The sequence below is a fragment of the Nanorana parkeri genome, unplaced genomic scaffold (genome assembly GCF_000935625.1).
Source record: "Nanorana parkeri isolate BGI_ZX_2015 unplaced genomic scaffold, ASM93562v1 scaffold7, whole genome shotgun sequence".
NCBI lineage: Eukaryota > Metazoa > Chordata > Amphibia > Anura > Dicroglossidae > Nanorana > Nanorana parkeri.
The window spans coordinates 4,737,299-4,759,788 of record NW_017306275.1 but is presented as its reverse complement, the minus strand read 5'-3'; the positions used below and the strand labels follow the sequence as shown (position 1 = coordinate 4,759,788).

Genomic DNA, 22,490 nt, shown 5'->3' with positions numbered 1-22,490 from the left:
GTCAGTCAGGGCTTGTTTTAAAGCCTATTTACTGTTTAAGAACATATAAACAGTTGAATGTCCATATCATGACCACAGTTCTACTTTAAGATATATAGTGAACAAACAGGGCTGTTGTTTCAGTCCCCATAATACAACTTTGGGGACTGATCCGGTGATGATAGTTGGCAGACCCTCCCACTCAGCAATTAGTTTAAATGGGAACTACACCTCTAAGTATTTTCTTTTAAATCTCCTCTTACCTTTTTGCTGTGTTATTTGCAATAAAACTATTCACACACCTAGCAAATCCAGCAGCGTTATGTTATGATCTGTTCCTGCACACTGGGTCGCGTGCGGCCCTAATTGGGAGCTGGCTGTCTCTTCAATGTTCTTGCAGCCAACCCCCTGATGTGAAAAAGGTGGAAATGTGGGCTGTTTTCTTTAGAAGTGGAAAAGGAGGGTGAAGGTCTGCTTTAAGGAAGCCAATGGTACTAATTCAATGGCGTGGCTGGTTTCTTATATCTCTTAAAGACTCCAGCTGCAGGCTCTCCCCACTACAAATCACTGTTCTGCCCCTAACTGGAGTAAAAACCATTAATTAACATGGCTATGACATAAAAAAGAAAAGTCACAATATCTATCCAGTGAGCAAATAATCTACTAGAAACCGCTATCTTCTAGTAATATGGTCCATAACTCAGTGGGTCTTACATAAAAGCTTCTGAAAGAGGCACAGCTGTTATCCATGATAGCCAAATGTACTCCTTTACGTCTCCCAAATCCAATACAACAGACTGCTATGGGCACCACAAACAACTCCTTCTTAAAACACTGCCAAAGGCCCAGTAGAAAGACACTATAAAGTAAAGCCATTAGCTCACCATACCTGACACTCTATAGATGCCTTCACATTTCATTCCATGTTGCTCTATGAAATCAATGCACTCTCGGAACACTCCCGGTAGTCGGATCCCATCACACATCATGGTGCGTTCTGCAGCTTTAGCTAGTGGGATTCCAAACACTGGCCGCAGCCTGGGCACATCTACAGGAGGCAGCTCTGGTTCTGCCGTGGGTTTCTTCTTTTTCTTTTTCTCCTTCCACTGTTTTACCACATCGGCGGCGGTCAGATCCTTAGATTTCTTCTCTTTGTGCTTGTCTTCCTTGTGCTTTTCTTCTTTAGGCTTTTCCTTTATTTTAAAGTCTTTCTCTTTCTTCTTGGAAAAGCTAGGTTTCTTAAATACGTGGATTCCCTTGGATCTCTTCATTTTGGACGGGCTTTCTGCTTCATCACCGGAACTGTCCTCCTGAAAGGCAGCATAACCTTCCGCTGGAACAGAGCACATTGCGAACATGGTTACAATGTTATATAAGATTACACACACACACAAAGACTAGAATGTTTTTTGGGGCATTTTTTTATTTTTATTATATTACTTTTTCAAATGAATAAGGAGTCTCTCTCCCTGTATATGTATATATATATATATACATACATATATACATACATACATACATACATACATACATACACAGTATATAGATATTTATATTTTTTCCCCCACACATATAAACTGGCTTTTTTTCAATCAAGGAAACCTTTCAGGAGAGAGACATGGAGGCTGCCATTGCTATTTTTCATTCTGCAAATGCAACTTTCTTGCCTGTCATGTTCATCCTCTTGTTTTAAGTTATGTTTCCCTTACCTGGGACAAGCATATAAAACGCAGCCAGACAAAGCAGAAGGCGACTGGCAATGACCGTTCCCATGTGTCTCTCAAAAAAAGCTTTAAAACATGAAAAGGCTCCTTCTGGCTGAAAACCCGTAAGAAAAATATTAATATGCTATATTTCAAATTTATCTGACTTGATAAAATATATTTTTCTAAAATATGACCATATAAAGAAATTTTGTACAAAACCACCACACATCCCTTCGAGTGAATAATCACAAATGAAGGAAAAGGGATTTGCTTTTTACAGTGGCCAAATAAAATGGAAGATATTTTAAAAAAAAGATGTTCTTTATTTTGCATTGTTTCTGTCTCACAGAGTACAGCTTTGGGGCCCATAAACAATTATGATAGCATTCTGCTACCAACAGGCAGAATACAAATGATTAAAAACACAGAACCTTTGGATACCAGCATGATATGGAAAATGAATCCGGCAGGCATATAAATGCATGCAATTCCCAGATATGCTCTGCTAAAAATACAGCTTTCAGCATTCAGGTGACTCACTGACATGTACTGAACACAGCAGGGTCATGCTGATTTTGGTAACTGTTGGAAATATTATTAATGAATACAAAATTATGTTTGTAAAACAACAGCTGAATATAAAGAATAGATCCGCAAATAGGACTAAACGGGGGCAGGTCCCCAAACATAAGAGACCCTAAGACACAGCCAACCCTCAGAGGAATAGAAGTGGAAAACATCATGACATCTCACTAAAAGACTTTATTCTTAAGCTTAGAAAATAAAATCCTCTTCATGCAGATTATCTTTAGGGATTTATGGTTTAAATATTCAGTTGGAATGTGCAAGTCTAATTGGTGGAAAACATTAGGAGACTGTAAACTAGATGCAAATCCTAACTGGTTTACATGGTATGATAAACAGTTGCCATGTTTTTTTATTTTTAACTTCTTTCTGCCTTTGTTACCACAGTGCTGCTGATCTCCTCCATTGTGTTTAGGCTCTTCCCTGTCTACATACATGGTCCACTGTCCAGAAAGCTGGTCCTGCACAATGATTTGCAGCTGATGCACTCAGCATCGGCTGCAAATCATTGTTCTGGACCAGCTTTCTGGACAGTGGGCCATGCTTGTGCAATGTGTGTTGACAGAGCAACTGCCTGTAGTCTCTTCCGGCAATGCATGTGACAGGATGGCAACACAGGGAGTTGGGAGACTGTTGTCACATCATAACAGATAGGGGAACGTAAGTTTCTGTAACCAAGTCGAAGAGGATAAGGCCCTTCTCAACCAATCTGCACCTCTGTAGGTGTAAATTGACAGAATCAGTCAAGGTGTCTTCTCCCCTCGATAGGATTCCAAAATAAGAAGCTCTTTATAGGAAACTGTATTAAAAAAAAGGAAGGACTGGGATTTTGTTTGTCAAATATACACAAAAAAGTAATTTTTACCCCCTAATGGGGCAACCTTGACACTCTTTGAATGTAAATGTAAAGATGACCCCTATTCTCCTTGCAATATGGTTCCCTTGTCAGTGGGCCTGTGTCACTGAATCACAAGTACAGTATACATAAAATTTAGGGCAGATCTCAATACCCCTTTGGACCTGAACCATGGATCCAAATCTAGAGCACCACTAAATCCTGCTTACAAAATGTGCAAGCTTTAGAAGCCAATTACACAGTCATATCGTTGTTACACAGTGCCCAGTCGTCTTGAACACTCTGTTCTTGGACACACAGGGAACTGTTTCCATGGCTGCCTCGTCAGGGAAGCCTTTCTGCACATATGGTGGACTTGTGGATGCAAGTCTTTAGGATGTCCTGTCCAAATGGGCAGCAACATAGCTAAAAACCGGAATGAGGCACTCCTCAATCTCCAACTGGACAGACTTTCAGTTTAAACTTATGACATGTTTTCACAGCTACATAACAAACCATTGCAAAAGCCGGGAGAACAAACTCCCTCTCGATAGCTGAAGTCAAACTACATTGGACATTCTCTAAAGAAAAGCTGATGGCAATACTAACAGATACAAATGGCCAAATTTAAAAACATATGGGAGCCGTGGATACATCATTTTTTTCCACCATCCTCTGATCCTCATTCTCTGATCTTGAGTAAATTGCGCAATCGTGTTGCAGGCTACCCAAGGTAAAATCTTCCTCTCTCTTTTCTCCTCCTACCCTTTCTTTTCCCTCATTTTCTCTTCCTCCCTAGTATTCATTGCATTTATTAGGTACCAATCTAGGTTCCTGCATCTGACTAGACCTTTATGTGCAATATTTTTTTCTATGGACTACAGTGTAATCAGTGCTGTTGTCATACACTGTGCATTCGTTTATATATAAATATGTTTAGATCTGGTCATGTACTTGATTTTTTTTTTTCTGTTCTTAAAACTTAATGAAAAATTACTGAACATGAAAAAAGTAAAAGTATCTTTAGTCAACTTTTCAACACCCAAAACTCCATCAAATTCTACATTTTCAAAGATGGACAGAATTTTCTTTCAAAGCATAACTGCTACGGAGAAAATTACTTTAAAGGTCTCACTCTCTGTTCTCAAGAACCTGTCAACCAGCCAAATCAGTTACCATTAGCAGAAACCCATCATGTGAGAAACATAAACAGGCTGCCATTGCTGACCTCTACTTCTAAAAATGCTAGCTGTCTGGCTCTTACATTGACCCTCTTGCTTCAATAGTTTGAGTCAATAACAAAATGTGGAAATAAGGATTTCTGACTTTTCTTAGACTTTCCTGATATGTATACTTGTTCAGGGTTGGTGATGCAAATAATTGAACTAAGAATGCCAGTGCAACAGCCAGGCAAAGCAACATTTCAAGTCATCAGCATCTTCCAACTGTAATTTTTACCTTAAAATCAGGAGAGATTGTGTAATAAATTGAATATTATAATTAGCCCCCTAAAGACCAACAAATCATTGGAGACAAGTAACTGTGCTGGTCATGACTCAAGAAAGGCTGATGACTAGCATGGCTATATGGCTGGCATAATGCAATATACACTGCAAAGACAACAAACATATAAAAGAGAAAGGCTAGTCACTTCAAGCCTTTAAATAAGTGAGTGATGTTATACGTAAAGGTATTATGAGCTGTCCTCCCCAGTAATGAATCAGCCATTAAAAATAAGGGCAAGCAGCCTCAAACACAGACTACACCCTGTGTGCACCTCTGATTATGGCATCAGCTATAAATCCGGTTTACTGCAGGAAACTTTGCATTTCCATACAGCATGTCACAAGAAGAGAAACAACACACTTCTCCCATGTCTAGAACAAACCCCCACATAAACATAAAGAATATGTAGCAGAATGGAGAAAGAGAACACAGTCTGGACTCGGGTGTTTTCCTCAGAACACTAGGGATGACTATAAGCCATTGACAGAAAGGAACGAGAGTGATGTATGGCTTAGTGTGGGTGGACATTGCCACATCATTTGGGAGGGGTCAGCCTCATTCTATCCATCTGTTTATATGAGGTTTCCCTAAAGATGCCAGTTTATTGTTGTTTCTTCTACTTGTGTTGCAAACATACTAGCTGTGCACATTTCTACAATATTTCTGTAGCAGCAACTCATACTGTTATCCCATGATATTTTGTTTTACATAGTGCGAGTACAAAATGTTATAAGTAGCATAATTAAATACATTTAGGCTTAAAGGCGTAATTCCCTTTTTGTTGAGAAAAAAAAATAAACACAATCTCGGTGTCGGTTTTATGCAAGGAGTTTGGCAATGTTTACTGCAGAGTTACATTTCTTACTGGAATTGCTCACCTGCATTCAAATTCCTGAAGATAAATGCCCATTTTAGCATGCGGGCTGGTGGCAGACACTCTGTATCAGAAAAGTCTGAGCTTCTGGTGTGCTACTTCTTTAGGGCACAACAGATACATCAGTTTGTACAACCACAAATGAACTAGGTGGGCAGTATGCATTTTAAATTCATAGACACTTTATATGATTTACATACATTTTGTAGTGGATATCTACAGCGGCCGTTGCACTGCATCAAATTGGAATATGTCATCATATTTCACTTTCTTTCTATACTTTATCATGCTGTTATCTGACCAATGGAAATCATTCAGTGTCTTAAACCAGAACATCAGGCAAAACGTTTATAGTCTTGGACAGAGTAGTGAAGTATTAGGACCTGTGCCAAGTTGTTATTGTATTCTGCATGTATTCTGGAGATTCTCTTACATCTTGTTGTGTCACCAGGACAAGAGGTGAGGGGAAATGTCCTCAACAATGACAGAGGCAGCAGTTAATACCTGACAGAAGTTATAATCCTTTCCCTTCTCTATCCAAGACTAAAAATATATATATTTACTTTAGTAGAAAAATTTGGCTTTGTGTGGAAATATATTTTTAATGCATGTGAATCCCCTGGCCATTAGTGCTGCAGTGGTCATTGTAATAGGAAGATAGAGATAGATTAGAACTTACTTCTTTTCTCCTTCTTCTTAAACTTTCCTTTCTTCTTGCCATGATCCTTCTCATCATCAGAGACTATGTCAGGAGGCTCGTGGAGGTTGTCATGGGGAGGCGAGGGCTCTCCAGTGCGATATAGACCTGGGAATTTAGTCGGGCTAATTTCTTCAGAGCTAGGTGTACGAGCCAATCCCACGCCATGCTCTGCCCTGCGGTGTTCGCTGGGGCTACTGGTGGGAGGCAGAAAGCACTCAGTCATTCTGTTGATGACAGTCTACCCCAGGAACTGACCGAGGGTCTCTGTTACCTGTCCATGGCACCTAGAAAGAGAAAAAGAAAAAGGATATGTCAGAAATGATTTGTTGTATTGTTATTCTATGAAAGGTTTCTATCACCCACACACCACTAAGAGGGCTCATTTTGTTAACTGTCCTGGAGAAGTTATGTAGAAAATGACTGGTTACTATGCTTCAGCAAACAGGCAACCAAACAGCGGCTCAGGAATGACAAGTGGCTCCTGGTTACCTCTGATGCTGATCTCAGCTGCTTCTCATTAAAGCGGACCTTTACCCATATCTTTAAAATAACAACAAACACACCTTTAGCAATGTTTAGTACTAACAATCTACACACACATACTTCTAGATAATTGCCGGCTTTGTATTCTTTGCATACCTTATTTCTCTTTTCTTCCCCAGTCTTCGGACAGTGGCCATGTTTACTAAGGGCAGATTACTAAATCTTCTATTACTTCCGATTTCTGGCACATGTGACCAGGACATGTGACCATACACATCATCTCAGTTGAGGAAAGTGCCTTTCCCTGAGATTTCATTAGATAACAGATGAGGTTTCCCAGCAATGCTCTGCTGGTGACAAGGCAATCCCAGTGTGCATTGCTTTGGCAAACTGAAATCATTTGCACTTTCAAAGCAGGAAGTGAATGCTCTGCAAGTGTAAGTATTCAATTTCGCAGCATTTTACACCTGACATGTCTATGTTATTATTAATCATCATACATAGAGGGGTGCATTGGAAGAATTTGATTTTTGAGTGTAAAGGTCCGCTTTAAATTTCAGAACCTGAAAAATTCCGTAATTAGGAATTGGCCAAAACAAGCTATTTAGACCACAAGGATGCCTTATAATATTTTGCATATTAAAAGAAAAAAACATTTTGACTGCCATATTTGTCATATTTTGGAAGACTCACCACCACCTGCCACATGGCGATCACAAGCTGACATTTACTGAACAAAATGTGAAAAATGATAACCAAGTTTTACACAAATGCCACAATATAGTGCGACAAGGTCTATGTTTAAAAAAAAAAAAAAAAAACGCACATAGTTTTCCAAGTGTCCTTGAAAAATATAATACAATGCTAACATCAATAGCTCAGGCATTGGGAATCAGCTACATGTGATATTGTTTGTGTCAGCTACATATTTGTTTGTGTCATTCAAATACAGCTAAAGAAGAGTGAATAGAAATTGTTGCTGAAGATAATAGTGATGATGCTAATTTCCTGATCACAGAAGAGAGATTTAAAGTGAAAAACGGTACAACTCCAGAACATTACCTCTGCAGATGAATACAATCTGCAATGCAAAGTGCATCAACTGTCAATCAAATGTTTAATGAGAAACCAGCTTTAAACTTATTCCCACTTCCCAGTTCATGGAAAGCCACATCAAAGGCTTTTCCACCAACCCCAGGTGATCATTCACATGAAGAGGGTTCCACCACCTACACAGCACCCTGGGCTTCATCTATAATGTAAGCTGACAGAAGAAGTGTGTTTATCCCATTGTAACCAATTGGCTGCTTCCTTTTACTGTTCATCTGCTTAAAGAGAAGATTTACCTATATCTTCAAAATATCAACAAAAGGCACCCTTAGAGATGTTTTGTATTGGCAAACAGAAACTTATAGATAGCTGCCTGTGTTTTATTCTTTGCATTCCTTATTTTGCTTTTCCTCCCCAGTCTTCTCACAGTGGCCATTTTAACTAAGGGCAGGTTACTAGATCTCCCTTTACTTCCTGGAACTCTGGCACATGTGACCATGCACATCATTTTTAAAGGAGGAAAATGCCTTTCCCTGATATCTCATTACAGATGCGATTTCTCAGCAATGCTCTGCTGATATAACCTTCCCAGGATGCAACGCTTGGGCACGATTACATCATTTGTGCCAAAGAGGACCAGGAAGTAGTAAAAAAGAAATTGTAATTAAATACTAATCAATGTAAGATGATTTCATATCAGCATTCAGCTGTGATTTTTAGTCAAAGGGGGCGAAGGTCTACTTTAATGGCAGATATTTTCTGTCTCTTCAAGCATAAGGCCCATAACAAGTATCAGCCGTTCCAGTAGGTGGCAGGAAGAGGGAGTATTAAGTCTGCCTAAACTATGGCAACCTGACAAACCAACCATAAATACAGAAGGTGCCAAATATTACTGGAGTATGTTTACAAATGGTCAAATGGGAAAAGTGGAAGGGTTACCCCTAGGAAGCCAACTTTTATTTTGCCAGTGTACATGTGAACAAGATACAATAATACTAGCTGTCATTCCTTTTCTGGCTGGAGGCATATTGTAATTCAAATTGTACAAGACTGTAAAATCTCCTTTAACTTAACAAAATAAAAACGTAAATAGTTTATTGAAAGCAAGAATAGATTCCCTTTTAGCAAATATCAGCATTGAACACCAGCTGAAAAGAATGGGGCTGCTTAAAGAAGACTTTACACTCATCCTCATAGTTAGTTAGAGCCAATGTGTGACATTAAAACTGGATGGATTGTGAAGGGAGCGAACACATACCGTCGCTTGCTCACGTCCCAATCATCTCTCTGCAGAGAGCGGTGATTAGAAGCAGAGCCAGCTGTACCTGCCCCCTCCCCCATCCGTTCCTCCAGTGCGCTGCAGGATCAAAGCGGGTGAATCCCTGCAGGGAGCCGTGACTGACAGTCCCCGCTCTTTGCAGGGAGATGATCGAGAAGTGAGCGAGCGACAGTGTGTTCGCTCACTTCCCGATCTATTGAGCCGACATGTGACAGTTTTATTGTCACACGTCGGCTCCAACTATGACGATGAGTGATTTTCACTCACCTCATAGTTCTCCTTTAACACTGCTAAATGGCAAAGCCTGAACGACAACACAGCAGAATTCATCATAATGAGCTGGAGTTCTGTACACAAATCTTTCACGTTCTGTTCTTACGTGACTGACTTCAATAGATACCACAATGAGATAGTGTTTGTGTACACAAGCAGCAGACTCAGATCAAACGTGGTGTGCTTTTTGCTTTGAGCAGAATTTGATTGGCTTGCAAGTTGCTTATAATAAGCTAAAATGCTCCAGGGTGCATGTATGTTGCTTGAGCAGTATCTAGTTGCCTCTGCAGTGCTGCCTTTGCATCCATAATATACTGTATGAGGAAGTAAAGCAAAAGAGTCCTATAAACCCATTTTGTCTTAATGGAGGATAACCCTACAACTAGAGGACATCCCTAATACGTTAATACCTAATTGTTTTAGTTGTTGTCTACCTCACATTTCCCTTGCTAGAGAATACTCTTTGGGCTCCAATTAGAAAAACATATTTAAAGTAGTATTAAACTCTCAAACATTTTTCAATAATGAATCCCGATCAAATATACATTGCCCAGCAAAGTATTGCTTTACATTTTTGCTGAAGCACTAAAGCTGGCCATACACTATAATATTTTCTTTGTTCAACCAGTGGGCTGAATTAAGAAATGATAACAGATTCCTTCCTCAATGACTAAGGGCGTTGATTGAGGAAGCTCTTGTTGTTTCCACTGTATTGTGACGGCAGCTGCTGGCCACTGTCAGAATAATCAGAGCCGGCAGCTCGTGGGTTGCTAACTCCGTTTATACGAGAATTTTACCACCGGTTCCTTCAATTAGCTGATCGTGGGATTGTTCATCAAGAACCAGCTGAAATTCGTATACTGTATGGCCAGCTTAAAGCTGCCCATACACCTTGCGATTATCGTACGAGAATCGCGGGAAATCCCGCGATCGTATGATAATCGCAATGTGTATGGAAGGCGTGCAACCGTTTTTACTGTGCGGTCGCACGTCTTTTGTCGAACCAGCAGGCTAGAAAACTCGCTGAGAATCTTACGATTCTCGGCGGGTTTCTAGCTTGCTCGTTCGACAACTGCGGAACGGGCCGGTGTGCGCATGCGCACAGTGCCTGTTCAGCATTGCGGTCATCAGAAGCCCGCCCCTGCGCGGGGCCGGCTTTCTATGATCGCAAGTACGATCTGCCTGTCCAAGATGGGCAGATCGTACGAGCTTTTAATAAGCTTATGACCATCGCAAGACAAAAGTCTTGCGATGGTCGTAAGGTGTATGGGCACCTTTACAGTCATCATGTTTCTAAATTGCTGGCTCCAACTCTCTCAACTCCCCTGAACTTCCTGAGCGGTCTCCAGCAGCTGTCCTTTTACACATATGTCAATTACAAGGCCCGCGGCCCAGAAACAGTTCACCACAAGAATTTATTAGGCCTGCCAGTCCTGAGCTTTGTACCATGGTAAGCAGGGTTTTTTTCTTTAGCCTGCAGAGAGGCAAAAAAAAACTTGGAGTGGCAATTTAGCCGGCCGCCTTCCGAGGACCCAGCACCTCCCTCATTGCCCGCAGGTTTCTCCTTGCCCGCACATTCCTCTTTACCTCTGCCTCTGGTCTAGGCGGCTCCCATAAGTCCTGCTGTGTTTATCTGGGACTGACCGTGTGTGAGGGAACTACACTTGTAGTGGCTTCACACACAGGACTGTCATATATGGTTAGTGGGCTCAAGTTTTGTAACGTGGCAAGCAGCAGATTTTATTTAGACACACGCAGCTTACTAGCACACACAAGGGTGGCTCCATAGAACTCTGCACACTAAAACAAGATATCAGGGCCAGTGCTCAGGGGACCAGCTGATTCTAAAGGAAACTAAAATGTTTAAACATCAATAAGCAGCATCAAGTGATTGAATCAGCATTTGGGATAGCTTAGAACGTTTTGACCTTAATATCTCTTTAGGTAAAGACAACGTAGGAAAAGTACACCACCTATTTTGATCTATGCAGTGACTATTTATACATATTTCATATGCGGCTGCATGTCAGTGATAGGTTTTATTCATACTGCATTTGGACCTGGACATTCATTTCCCAGAGCTAAATGAGATTCCCTACAACACGGGATAAAAGGAGCACAGGCCATTAGGTTCATGACATGATAAAACCTACAACAAATGCAATCATCTGAAGAGTCTTACAATACAGACCCTGAGTGTCTGCATACATTACAGGATTTACAAGGAGACCTTTGTACTACATAGCTGCTAAGCAGCATTAAAAGAATAGAAATCTAAAACCTTTTCTTTGCTGGTTCAAGTTTATTTCTAGTAATATCTCATGAGAAATGACTTCTAACCAAGAGAAAACCAAAGAAAAAACTACAGTGAGACATTATAGTATTATAAATTGCACAGAGCAAGTAGACCAGCAGCATACTGATTTCTATGGCTGACACACAGGTTTCCAAAGGCTGTGCAGCCATCAGCAGCAACCTGACCAGGGGCTATTGTGGTCATGTAGATATGACGAGGGACCACCAAAGGGCAGAGATTATTTTAAAATGTCAGTTGCCCTTTACAGGCTAAGTGCACTATCCTGATTCACCTCCTGCAGCTAGTTTGTAATTATATTATAGTACCTAAAATGTGCTTTATATAGCGATTGTACAACTTGGCATCAGCCTGCGACATTTGAACTTCCACGCGAAAAATCTCATCAGAACATACGATAATGCCATTGGGGGCTTGATGAATATTGTTTCAAATTCCGTTTGGTTTTAAAATGAATGGAGTTTCTTGAACAAAAAACACATTCACTGTTAGAATGTCGTCATTTCTAGAAAAGTTTTCCATCCTGCTCCTTGGATTTTTTTTGCCACTATGGTGGAAATCAATGGTTAATTTACCCCATTAGCTACCGTACTAGAAGATCAAACGAATGTTCTGAAAAACAAAAAAAATTCCCCACTGGTTTTACTATTTCTACACTAGTGTATAGCCAGCTTTAGTCTTATGGGGAGTCCATTTGTATCAATAAGACCCAAATTTGAACTGACAGAGAAGCAGTAAAACTCAAATCAGCTGTCTATGCATCAGCAAATATGGTCACCCAGAGCAATATTCATATTTTCAAACTATACTCGGAAACAACATTAAAGAAGAACATTTAGGAGACATTCACACCAGAATTGGAGCTAAAAATGTGAGTCAATGGAGGTACATAGACATCCATTGCATTCCGTTGCAGTTTTATTTGGTTTGATTTTTACACTAAGCTATTGGTTTTGCCTTGCGTTGACACGAGTTAGCAGTTCACATCAGTCTGTTGGGTTGAACTGGAAAAATAAAGAGCCTGCTCTACTTTATTTTTCGCGGAGGGGAGCGCAATGCACTGGTGTGTACTGTTCCCATTCACAACCATTCATTTTCAGATGTCCTTGCATTGTATCTGGTGTGAATGGGGCCTAAAAAAAAAAATCAAACACTCACCCTTACAGTGGGGCTACCTCCACACGGCAATGATTAAGGGCTTGTATTGTTTAGGGAAGTCAAATAAAGCAGATATACTCACCTGATTCCGTCTTCCTCCGGGCTGCTAAACTTTTTCCCCTAGCCTCTTCTCTCCTTGGCTTCAGCAGTCTAAGGACCGCTGACTATATCATGTCTTATGCAGGTCGTCAACCTGCATTAGCTGTGGGGACGCGGAAGTACATTCCAAGTCCAAGGCGACAGCTCCAGAGCTTTATGATTACTGAGCTTAAGCAAGCCATATACTGTATGAATTTGTCTGGTTCGTGATGAACTGGCCTAAATCCGTTCAGTAGTTGGCCCTGTCGGCGCCCTTCGATCAGAAAATAGATTGGAGACAGAAGATTTTTGGACAAACAGTGACAGCAGCCAATTGGCTGCCATCAATGTTTGGAAATACAATAGCCCAGTGTGAGATTCGTCCATTCACGTTGCTTAGTGTGGATGAAGGAATCAGTTATATTTTTTGGCTCACGGTTTAGGTTCACGAAAAAAAACAGTCTATGGTCAGCTTTAGAGCAGTGAGAGATAAATTCTGATTGGCAATGTAATCTGGAGGATCTTTCAAAGAGAAAACGGTGTTCTTCCAATCTTCAGCAATGGCTATGCTTTATATACAGAATGATTTGGGTTTGCTTTACTTTTTAAGGTTACTTTTTAAGGTTCATTTTTAGGCTTTCAGATTCCAGGTAGCTGTTTTACATATTATTGCTGCTTTTGGTATGTATGAAATGAGCATGACCCAGCACAGCGTATTATCTTCTTCTGAAAGGCAGCAGTTAATTCAGGAATTTTTACAGGCAACAGACTCCAAATACAAAAACGTCTTGTGTTTGGAAAAAAAAAAACATTGCTGCTACATAGCTACTGAGATGTTATCTGACTTCAGAGTAAACCTTTGAAGTCTGACCAAAAAGATGTACGTGTATTTACCACAAATATTTTCTTTTTAGCTGCGATAACAGATAATGACAGAGTCAGGGCAGTTAATGTTCTAACATGTAGTCAAGTCATATACATGAAGAAAATACAACACTTTTCTTTACAATATCGTTTGAGATGATGGCTAAGATTTATGTATTCCAGCTTTCACAACTTAAACAATAACAAGGTAAATCTCCATCTTGCAGAGCTTATTTTTGTCTCCATGGCAAGGTATTTATTAAAAAAAAACAGCAAGTAATCAGATTCCAGATGACACTGTGGTGAAAATCCCTAATATCACGTTGGGACCCCAAAGAAGCTGATGAAGCAGAGATACATCAGCTTCAGCGTGCTACATCAGCTTCTTCTCCCGCTGCAGCACCCGGAAAAATGAGAGTCTGAAACGGGAAGTGATGCAATACACGTCTCTTCCATGTTCAGTGATCGGTGATCAGCCACTGGAAGTGCGTTGATCTCCCTCTGATCGAAGTGAGCAGACCCGCCAAGCAGTCCCAGGCTCTAACAGGGAGCAGACAAGCCTGGGATAGCAAGCGGAGGGGGGAGCATACTCCCCAGCAGCATACAAGAGATCATGCAGCTCTATAGCCGCCAGATCGCTTCCATGTAAACAGACATCGTCAGCAGTTTAAAACGGTACCAAGATGCAGCCGCCTTCATCTCGCTATAACTGCGTCTGGATACCGCCTTTTGTTTCTGTACAGTGGTCCTGAAACTGGTAAAAAGACCCTGTCACCAACCTACAAAAATGCTAAGAAAAAAGGAGAAAATGTAAATGCTTACTGAATGCATTCACCTTTCCACAAATAATTTGTATGCACTTGCAATGTCTAATTAGTGTGCAGGCCCAGCTCCTCTGCCTTTCCCCTTAACTCCTCATAAAACTTTTATGTAGCTACCAGCGGAGAAGAGAAGGGGAATACTACAGAGTATGACTTTAGTGACAGCTTTAGTGCTGGGGCTGCTGACATCACATCCAAAATGGCAGCACAGAAATTAGAGCTGCAGCTAACGATTATTTTCAAAATCGATTAGTTGGACGATTATTAAGTTCGATTAATCGGTTAATCGGATAAAAAAATTAAATACATTTAAAAAAATGGCTCCAGTGATGGACTACTAGTCTGTATTGAGATTGTAGTCCATCACAGGAGCAAGCTTGGAGCGGTGGAAGTAAAGAAAAGGAAAAAAAAAGTGTGGTGTGCAATATAGTGAAATGAAAAGTGTAAAATTATACAGCAATTAATGTAGAATGGCACCGCCTATTAAGGACTACAAAACCCAGCAATAGTACATTATACAGCACAATGCAGAATACCACCAGCTATAGAGGAGTACAACAAATCCCAGCAATAGTACATTATATCTGGTAGTATTCTGCATTGTGCTGTATAATGTACTATTGCTGGGTGTTGTAGTCCTCTATAGCTAGTGGTATTCTGCATTGCGCTGTATAATGTATTATTGCTGGGATTTGTTGTACTCGTCTATAGCTGGTGGTATTCCGCATTGCGCTGTATAATATATTATTCCTTGATTTGTAGTCCTCCATACAGCGCAATGCAGAATACCACCAGCTACAAAGGAATACAACAAATCCCAGCAATACATTAAACATACAGTGTACAATGTATTGCTGGGATTTGTATTCCTCTATAGCTGATCTAATATACATCACAATGTACCATCAGGTATAGAGGAATACAAATCCCAGCAATACATTATAGAGCACCATGTGTGGGAAAGTGCAGGCTTACCTGAGCAGTCTTCCAGCAACTTGTTTCTGAGATCGGGCCTATTGGCATTCCCTCACGCCTGCTCCTCCTTACTTCTTCTCCCCGCGCACCTGTGCCGATCGTGGATTTGGGCGAGCACTGAGCGTGAGGCGGGAGGAGGTGTGGATGCGGGCGGGCCTGGCAGCGGCGAGCGTGAGGTGGGGAGGAGGTGCGGCGTGCAGCGTGTGTGGAGCCGTGAACAGGGCCAACCAATCGGAAGCCGATTAATCGATTATTGAAAAAGTTGACAACTTTTTCAATAATCGATTATAATCGATTATGTCGATTAGTTGTTGCAGCCCTAACAGAAATCTCAGAGCTTTTGGATGTCTGCATAAGGGAGACTTCTACAGGTGACTAACATGCATAAAACACAATAAATGCACATATAGTCTTACAAGATGATTGTCATTGAAACTAATAGTCTAGTGACAGGATCTCTTTATAAAAAAAGAGAGCAAAACAAATGTAATCAAAATAAGACTGGAACAATCATTTATGAAATGATTTACACAAGTTACATTTATCACAGAAATAACATTTGGGTTAGATAAGAGTTTTGCACTCAGTTGTTGTTTTTTTTTAAATGAAGTACCTGTATAAAAATTCCGTACCAAGACTTGGATCACTGCATCATCTGAATTTGTAAGTCAATAGGAAAACCTCTGATCCTGTCCAACACGGAGCAGTTGTTTTTTTTAGATCTTTTTGTTATCTTCCTGGATTGCAGGTATGAAATTCCAAGCAAGGAATGTTCTCATGTGACCCACCTATGATTCCAAAGCCGCTGGTGTAGCACTCACAGAAATCTCTTCTAAATACATTGCAAAAAGGATTTGTGACAAGACAGAACAGAATTGTGACAAATCTTAACAGCTACATCTGTGAGAATGTAGGATAAGATATCCCGTTTCTTATTTGGGTTTAGAGGGCAACAGTACTTTTAGGACATTAAATATCCAGACAAAAAATATATTTTAAAGTAACACTAAATCTTAAACATGCATTCAAGTACCTTAACCATTAACAAAAATGTATCTTATTTGTGTATCACTGGGCTGTGGATCCTCAAATCATCTCTGAATTGGTGCTGACACTGTCCTTCCTTCTGGAGGGTGGCTACTTTTGTTCTCCATGGTCCCTGTGTGTGTTGTGAAGTAGCCACTGCTCCAAGCTCACTCCTGTGATGGACTACAATATCATGTTTAGTTTACTCATTTGTATTGAGATTGTAGTCCATTACAAGAGTGAGCTTGGGGTGGTGGCAACTTTACAACACACACAGGTACCATGAGGAAAGAAAGTAGCCACCCTCCAGAAGGACAGGAAATTCAGAGATGATTTGAGGATATTTTATGATGGATATGTTATGTCCTAAAAGTACAGTTGCCCTCTAAACCCAAATAAGAAACATGATACCTTATCCTACATTCTCACAGATGTGGCAGGTAAGATTAGTCACACCGGTCAGACAGGTATGAGGACTCTTTTGACTCTTCAACAGTCTAAGCCAGCCTTTCCTTAAAAGGGGTTCTAAACTGCTAGCAAGCAGTAGATATATGCAAAAAGTTGTTTTTTTGTAAACCAAAACGCTTTAACAGCGGTTTAAACTTACCTCGTTATCGCTGCGCACACCCGCGCCGAGAATCAGGAACTGCTCGTGCGGCCGCAAAGGATCTTGGGGCATGCGCAGTTCGGATTCGCGGCCGGGAGAGGAGCAGAGACGCAAGGTAAGGCTATGGCCGCGTGCACCCGCATGCAGACACCGCTGGATCGGAGGGACAGAGGAGTCAGCGCTGGGTCGGAGAGCCGCCGCACCGCTGGAGGGACAGATGAAAACATCAGGAAAGAAGAAGATCGGAATAAGAGACATCATTTAAGGTAAGTGCTGACATTAACATGGGGGGAGGGAAAACATTTTTTGACTTTAATGTCACTTTAACTTATTTATCCCCGAGGAATCCTTGGAATAATTTGGAGGTCTCAGGAAACCCCTTCAAAAAAAACTATTATATCTGTGTCACTGTACATTAACATGATCAGTAAGTTGGAGAACATTTAAAATAAGAAAGAAATACAATGTCTCTAATGTTTAAAAGAAAATGGCATAATTACAATATTTGACAGCCAGAGTGTTTTACAACACTCTCCTGCTCCATACAGCAATCATGGAATCAATAGGGGGTCGGGGGATCCGTAGCGAAAAGCCCCTTTACACGGGGGATCCGTAGCGAAAAGCCCCTTTACATCGGTGATCAGGGATGGACAAATTAATATGGAATTCAGGAGCCAGTCTGTCCAATCCAGGAGCCAGCAGCAGCCAGCTCCATTGACAACAACTGGAAAAAAACCCTCTAAATTTAGGCCACAGATGTAATTTGTTAAGGAGCATTGGCTACCTGGCTCCTGGGATTTGACCATCCCTGACTTACACTGGTGGTCATTGTAGATGGGAACCTGGTTGAGAAGATCTGGACAGATTATTTAGCTAAACAAAGCTAGCATTAAACTGTGAGATGCAGGAACGGGGGTATGTCTAAGTACAGAATTCAGTGGGAGCCTCATTGAATGGTCTGACACCTAATATGAGGATATTAGTTTATACAGTTCTCTTACGACATGTTTAGGGCTACAACTAAAGATTATTTTCATAATTAGTGGGCCGATTCTTTTTCGATATTAATCGGATAAAAACATTTTTTATACCATCCTTAATTTAAAATAAAATACACAATGCAGTGTTACAACGTTTACTTCAGAAGAAAACTGCATGCACATTTTTTTACAATCGCACTGCACTGGAACGCACTGCATTGCAGTACCATGTGTTCCAGTGCGGGCAATCACACTGTGGGTGGGAGGTGCGTTTCTGGTGCCATTGAAATGAATGGCACTGCAACGCACCTCCAGCTGCAGAATTTGTCAGGCCAAAACCAAAAATGACTTTTCCCCTCCTTTTATAATTTTTTTACTTTTGAATAATTATATCGTAAGCACATGGCGCTTGAATAGCTTCAGCCAGGGATAACAGCTGCCAGCGGCAAGATTCTGCAGACGCCAGCTGAATGAAAATACAGCAGGTAGCGGGCTGGTGCAATATCCAGCCTGTTATTGGTCATTTCAAGTTGCAATAGCAGGATGGCTATTGCACCTGCTCTCTGCTTGCTGTGCCCTCCTCCCAGCATCGATAACTATTCCCATTATAGATTGATTAGTTGGTTGCAGCCCCAGACATGTTTGATAAGACCTAGCCATTCTTTATAAAACAAACCTCCCTGACAGCTTAAACAAAAACAACTTTTACAGCTTTCCCTGGCCAAAATGTATAAAGGTTCAAAGCCACAGCAGTTTGGAAACCCGAATAATGTAGATAACATGGTCTAACTCATGATATTTCTGCAAGTGTTTTCAATGGACAATTACAACAAATAAACCTCAGGAAAAAAAAGCTGGCCACAATATTACCACATTTCCTTAACGCAAACCTGTGCTATGCCCATTACACACAATTTTGCTTAAAGGAGAACTATGAGGTGAGTGCTTTTCACTCACCTCATAGTTCTAGCCGACCTGTGACAATGAGACTGTCACAGGTGGGCTCAGTAGATCGGGAGGTGAGCGAACACATGCCGGTGTTTGCTCACTTCTCGATCCTGTCACGGCAGAGGGAGGGGCTGGATTCCCCCCTCGGATCCGCCAGCGCTGACTGGCGGAACGGACGGGGGAGGGGGCGGGTACCGCTGGCTCTGCCTCTAGACAGGCAGAGCCAGCTGTCAGTCATGCAGCTGGGCGGATCTCGACATCGATGTCGGGATCCGCTCCGGCTGCGGCGTCTCAGTATACCGCGAGCTGTAGCTCGCGGTATACTGAGCTTAGGGTAACGGGAGGACGCTAGTTTGTGTCCTCCCGTTACACTAAGGAGAACTAGGGGAAAAGCCCTGACCCCATAGTTCTCCTTTAACGCTGAAGTTTACCCTGCTTCTATTTTGCCCTCTCTGGTTCCTCCCTCCTCGACACATCAACATGCTAATGAAATTTGGAAATTAAACCAGTCCGTTTTCATCACATATTGTACTGTAGTCCCAGTAACATCATTACTGGATTTGTGTGCTTCTATAAGCAATTCAGGCAGATCATGGCTGGTGGGAGGAGATAGCAGGGTGCTGTACATAGCTTCCTGAAAACATCACAGCTCTCAGCACCTCAGTACTCCTTTAAACTGCCCTCAGCCCTGGTGCAAGAAGCTGGCTGGCTCTTGGGAGGAGTTATGCCAATATCAAAATGCCTAGGTGACTGGATGTCAGTCTGGAGGCCGGGGTGCTGCTGGGCACAATGTATTTGCACGCAGACCACTCTAGGTACAGCAACGTGCGATGCTGAGCCTCCATGATTGAAACAACTGAAATCCAATTAATGCAAGGGCAGTGCCATGGACAGTCAAGTTGGGGAGAAAGGGGTTAGGTGATACTGGATGTCCTCTAGCCAGGACATGAGACAGGTTCTATCTGACATGCTGCTGCAGCAGCTACCAATGCAATGTAGATATTAAAGATTAACACTGGGATTTTTATTTAAAAAATACCCTTGTAGTGGGTGGCTGACACCCCAAACACCTCCACCCCATCCCCCGGGCATTCTATGCAAGGACAGCAAGGCTCTGTCCGCATTCTGCAGCACTGAAGCGAAGGGCCCCAGAGGGCGGTATAAGGAAAGTATTACAGCTTATTTTAGGAGGTGACAAGCACTAAATAGTAGGCATTAGCTGACACTGCTGTGGAATCAAGGAAAGCCAGTAAACATAATAGACTGTGTGTAGATATAGATATATATGGTACAGATAAATGTGTGTTACATGAACCTGTTCTCATGTCACTGCCCCATCCTAAGTCTGGTATAATGCTGCTTTTCCATAACCAGTACAGACATGTATACAGTACAACTGCACAAGACATTGACAAATGAAGCCATGCCATATATATTTATAAAATGTCACAAGGGTGACAGGTAGTATAATGCGCAGAGCTCATAGTTGTCTCTTACCTGTGGTCTCCCCCTCCACCTCGTACTACCAGTATGAGCCTCTCTTCCTCTTCCTCCTGTCCTCAGTATGAGGCAGGAAGCAGCGTATTGTCCAGCGGCTCTCACAGCACTTACTACAAGACATTGACAGGGTAAAAGACTGCTGCTCTCTGAGTGTCTGCAGTACGGCTGGACGGCTGACTTGGCTGGCGGCCATTTTTCCGGAGTCTGTGTACTGTGAATTGTGCGGCTTGAGTCTAATAAGTGAAACACGTGATGAAGACCAAAATGTCATCTGTGATTAGCGCTCTAGTGATCGGAGTGTGATAGGACCTCGCATAGAGTGCATGTTGTGTATTGATAGCGCAGAAGAGTTAGGGCTGCCATCTTGTGGCTGGCGTTCTGCCAGCCGTAGCAATTACTTATGTACTGTTTACATGGGAACTTATATGTCATGTATCTTTATCTTTGTTTGGCATATTGGCAGCACATAGGCTCAAAATGTACAACATTTTGATAACCGTTCCTTTGTTTCCTTTTTCTGTCAACTAATTGATGTTTGTAGTCAAAGCTGAAGTCGCTACACTGCAAGGGTTAAATGCTCATTATTTTTTCTAGGAGAACGTTAAGGCCTCATGCATATGGGTGTCTGGGAATTCCTGTGGCAAGAACCTGCAGATTCTTCCAGCAGAAATCCCAGGCTGGTCCGTGCAGATACAGATTGAAGTTAAAGTGACATTAAACCCTCAGATTTTTTAACATAAAGCAATACTGTGATGTGTGCCTTACTGTAATCCATGGTTGTTTCCCTTCTGTTTGCTGCTCTTCCTTTTAAATCTGTTCTCATGCTGGGCAGAACTTCTGTTTTGCAGCAGAGTGCCTTGTCTCTGGAATGGATACATGGTGTCTGTGTGTTGGTTTGCAACCTGAGCCAGCACTACAGGAAGAGGCACTCAGCTGCAAAGGGAAGTTCTCCCCCAGCATGAGAAGAGATGAGGATTTAAAAGGAAGAGCAGCAAAGAGAAGGGAAACTACCATGGATTGCAGTAAGGTACACATTACAGTATTGGTTTATGTTAAACAAATCTGAGGGTTTAATGTCACTTTAATGACAGTAGCCAAATCTGTCCGTGGCTGTCCGCGTGTAATCGTACATGGAACCGTTACCTGTGGACCAGAAGAGTTGCTTGTCCAGGGATGCAGAAAGCTTGCATGGCACAGCGGCTGCATCTGTACTGCCCCCAGTGCCGTTGCTGTACAGCTTTCTCGCACAGGGCGCCTAAAGGCCTAAGGCCGGCCCTGACTGCCCCACCTGGGATTCCTACCATAAGAATCTGTAGGTTATTGCTGGAGGAATCCCCAGATTTCTGTGTGCATGGGGCCTAAAAAGTACTTCCAATTACCTTATCTCTCACTCCCACAAGCTTCCTTCTCTCCATGCGACCAGTCCCCAAAAGCTGCTTCTCTTCGGTGCACCATCAGGAGATTGCACTCTGTCATCATCATCTACAATGCAGGTCCAGCAGTCCTGTAAGTGAGGATGCACAGGGCCAACCACAACTGGGAGCGTCAGTAGGAAGAGGAGAACTTCACTTGCTGGGGAAGTGAGGAATAAAGAGGGCAGCACAGTGGCCTAGTGGTTAGCCTTGTAGCACTGGGGTCCTTGGTTGTAATCCCAGCCAGGACACTGCATGGAGTTTCCATGTGCTTGTGTGGCTTTCCTCCAGGTACTTTGGTTTACTTCCACACCCCAAAGATATGCTGGTAGGTAACTTGGCCCTACTATATTTATGCATGTGAGATAGGTATCTTAGATTTTAGTTTTCTAGAAGGCGGGGACTGATATGAATGTACAATATGTAAAGCACTGCTTTAAGAACAACTCCGGGCAGAAGTTTTGTTAACCCTTGCAGTGGGGCTACCCCCGCACGACACAGGTTTTTTGCCCCAAAAAAGTTATATTCATCTAAACC

General features: G+C 41.9%; 1 protein-coding gene across 2 annotated transcripts in view; it reads right to left on the bottom strand.

The window, feature by feature from the left end:
- The window catches only part of RALBP1 (ralA binding protein 1), a 33,118-nt gene extending 12,485 nt beyond the window's left edge, over positions 1-20,633 (bottom strand). For both annotated transcript variants that reach the window (XM_018553951.1, XM_018553958.1), the window contains exons 1-3: positions 20,539-20,633; positions 6,165-6,469; positions 869-1,312 (exon numbers count right to left, since the gene is read on the bottom strand). In XM_018553951.1, coding sequence (XP_018409453.1) covers positions 869-1,312; positions 6,165-6,408 — 688 coding nt within the window. In that variant the 5' untranslated portion in view covers positions 6,409-6,469; positions 20,539-20,633. The remainder of the gene's footprint in view (positions 1-868; positions 1,313-6,164; positions 6,470-20,538) is intronic.
- Between the last annotated feature and the right edge of the window lie 1,857 nt (positions 20,634-22,490).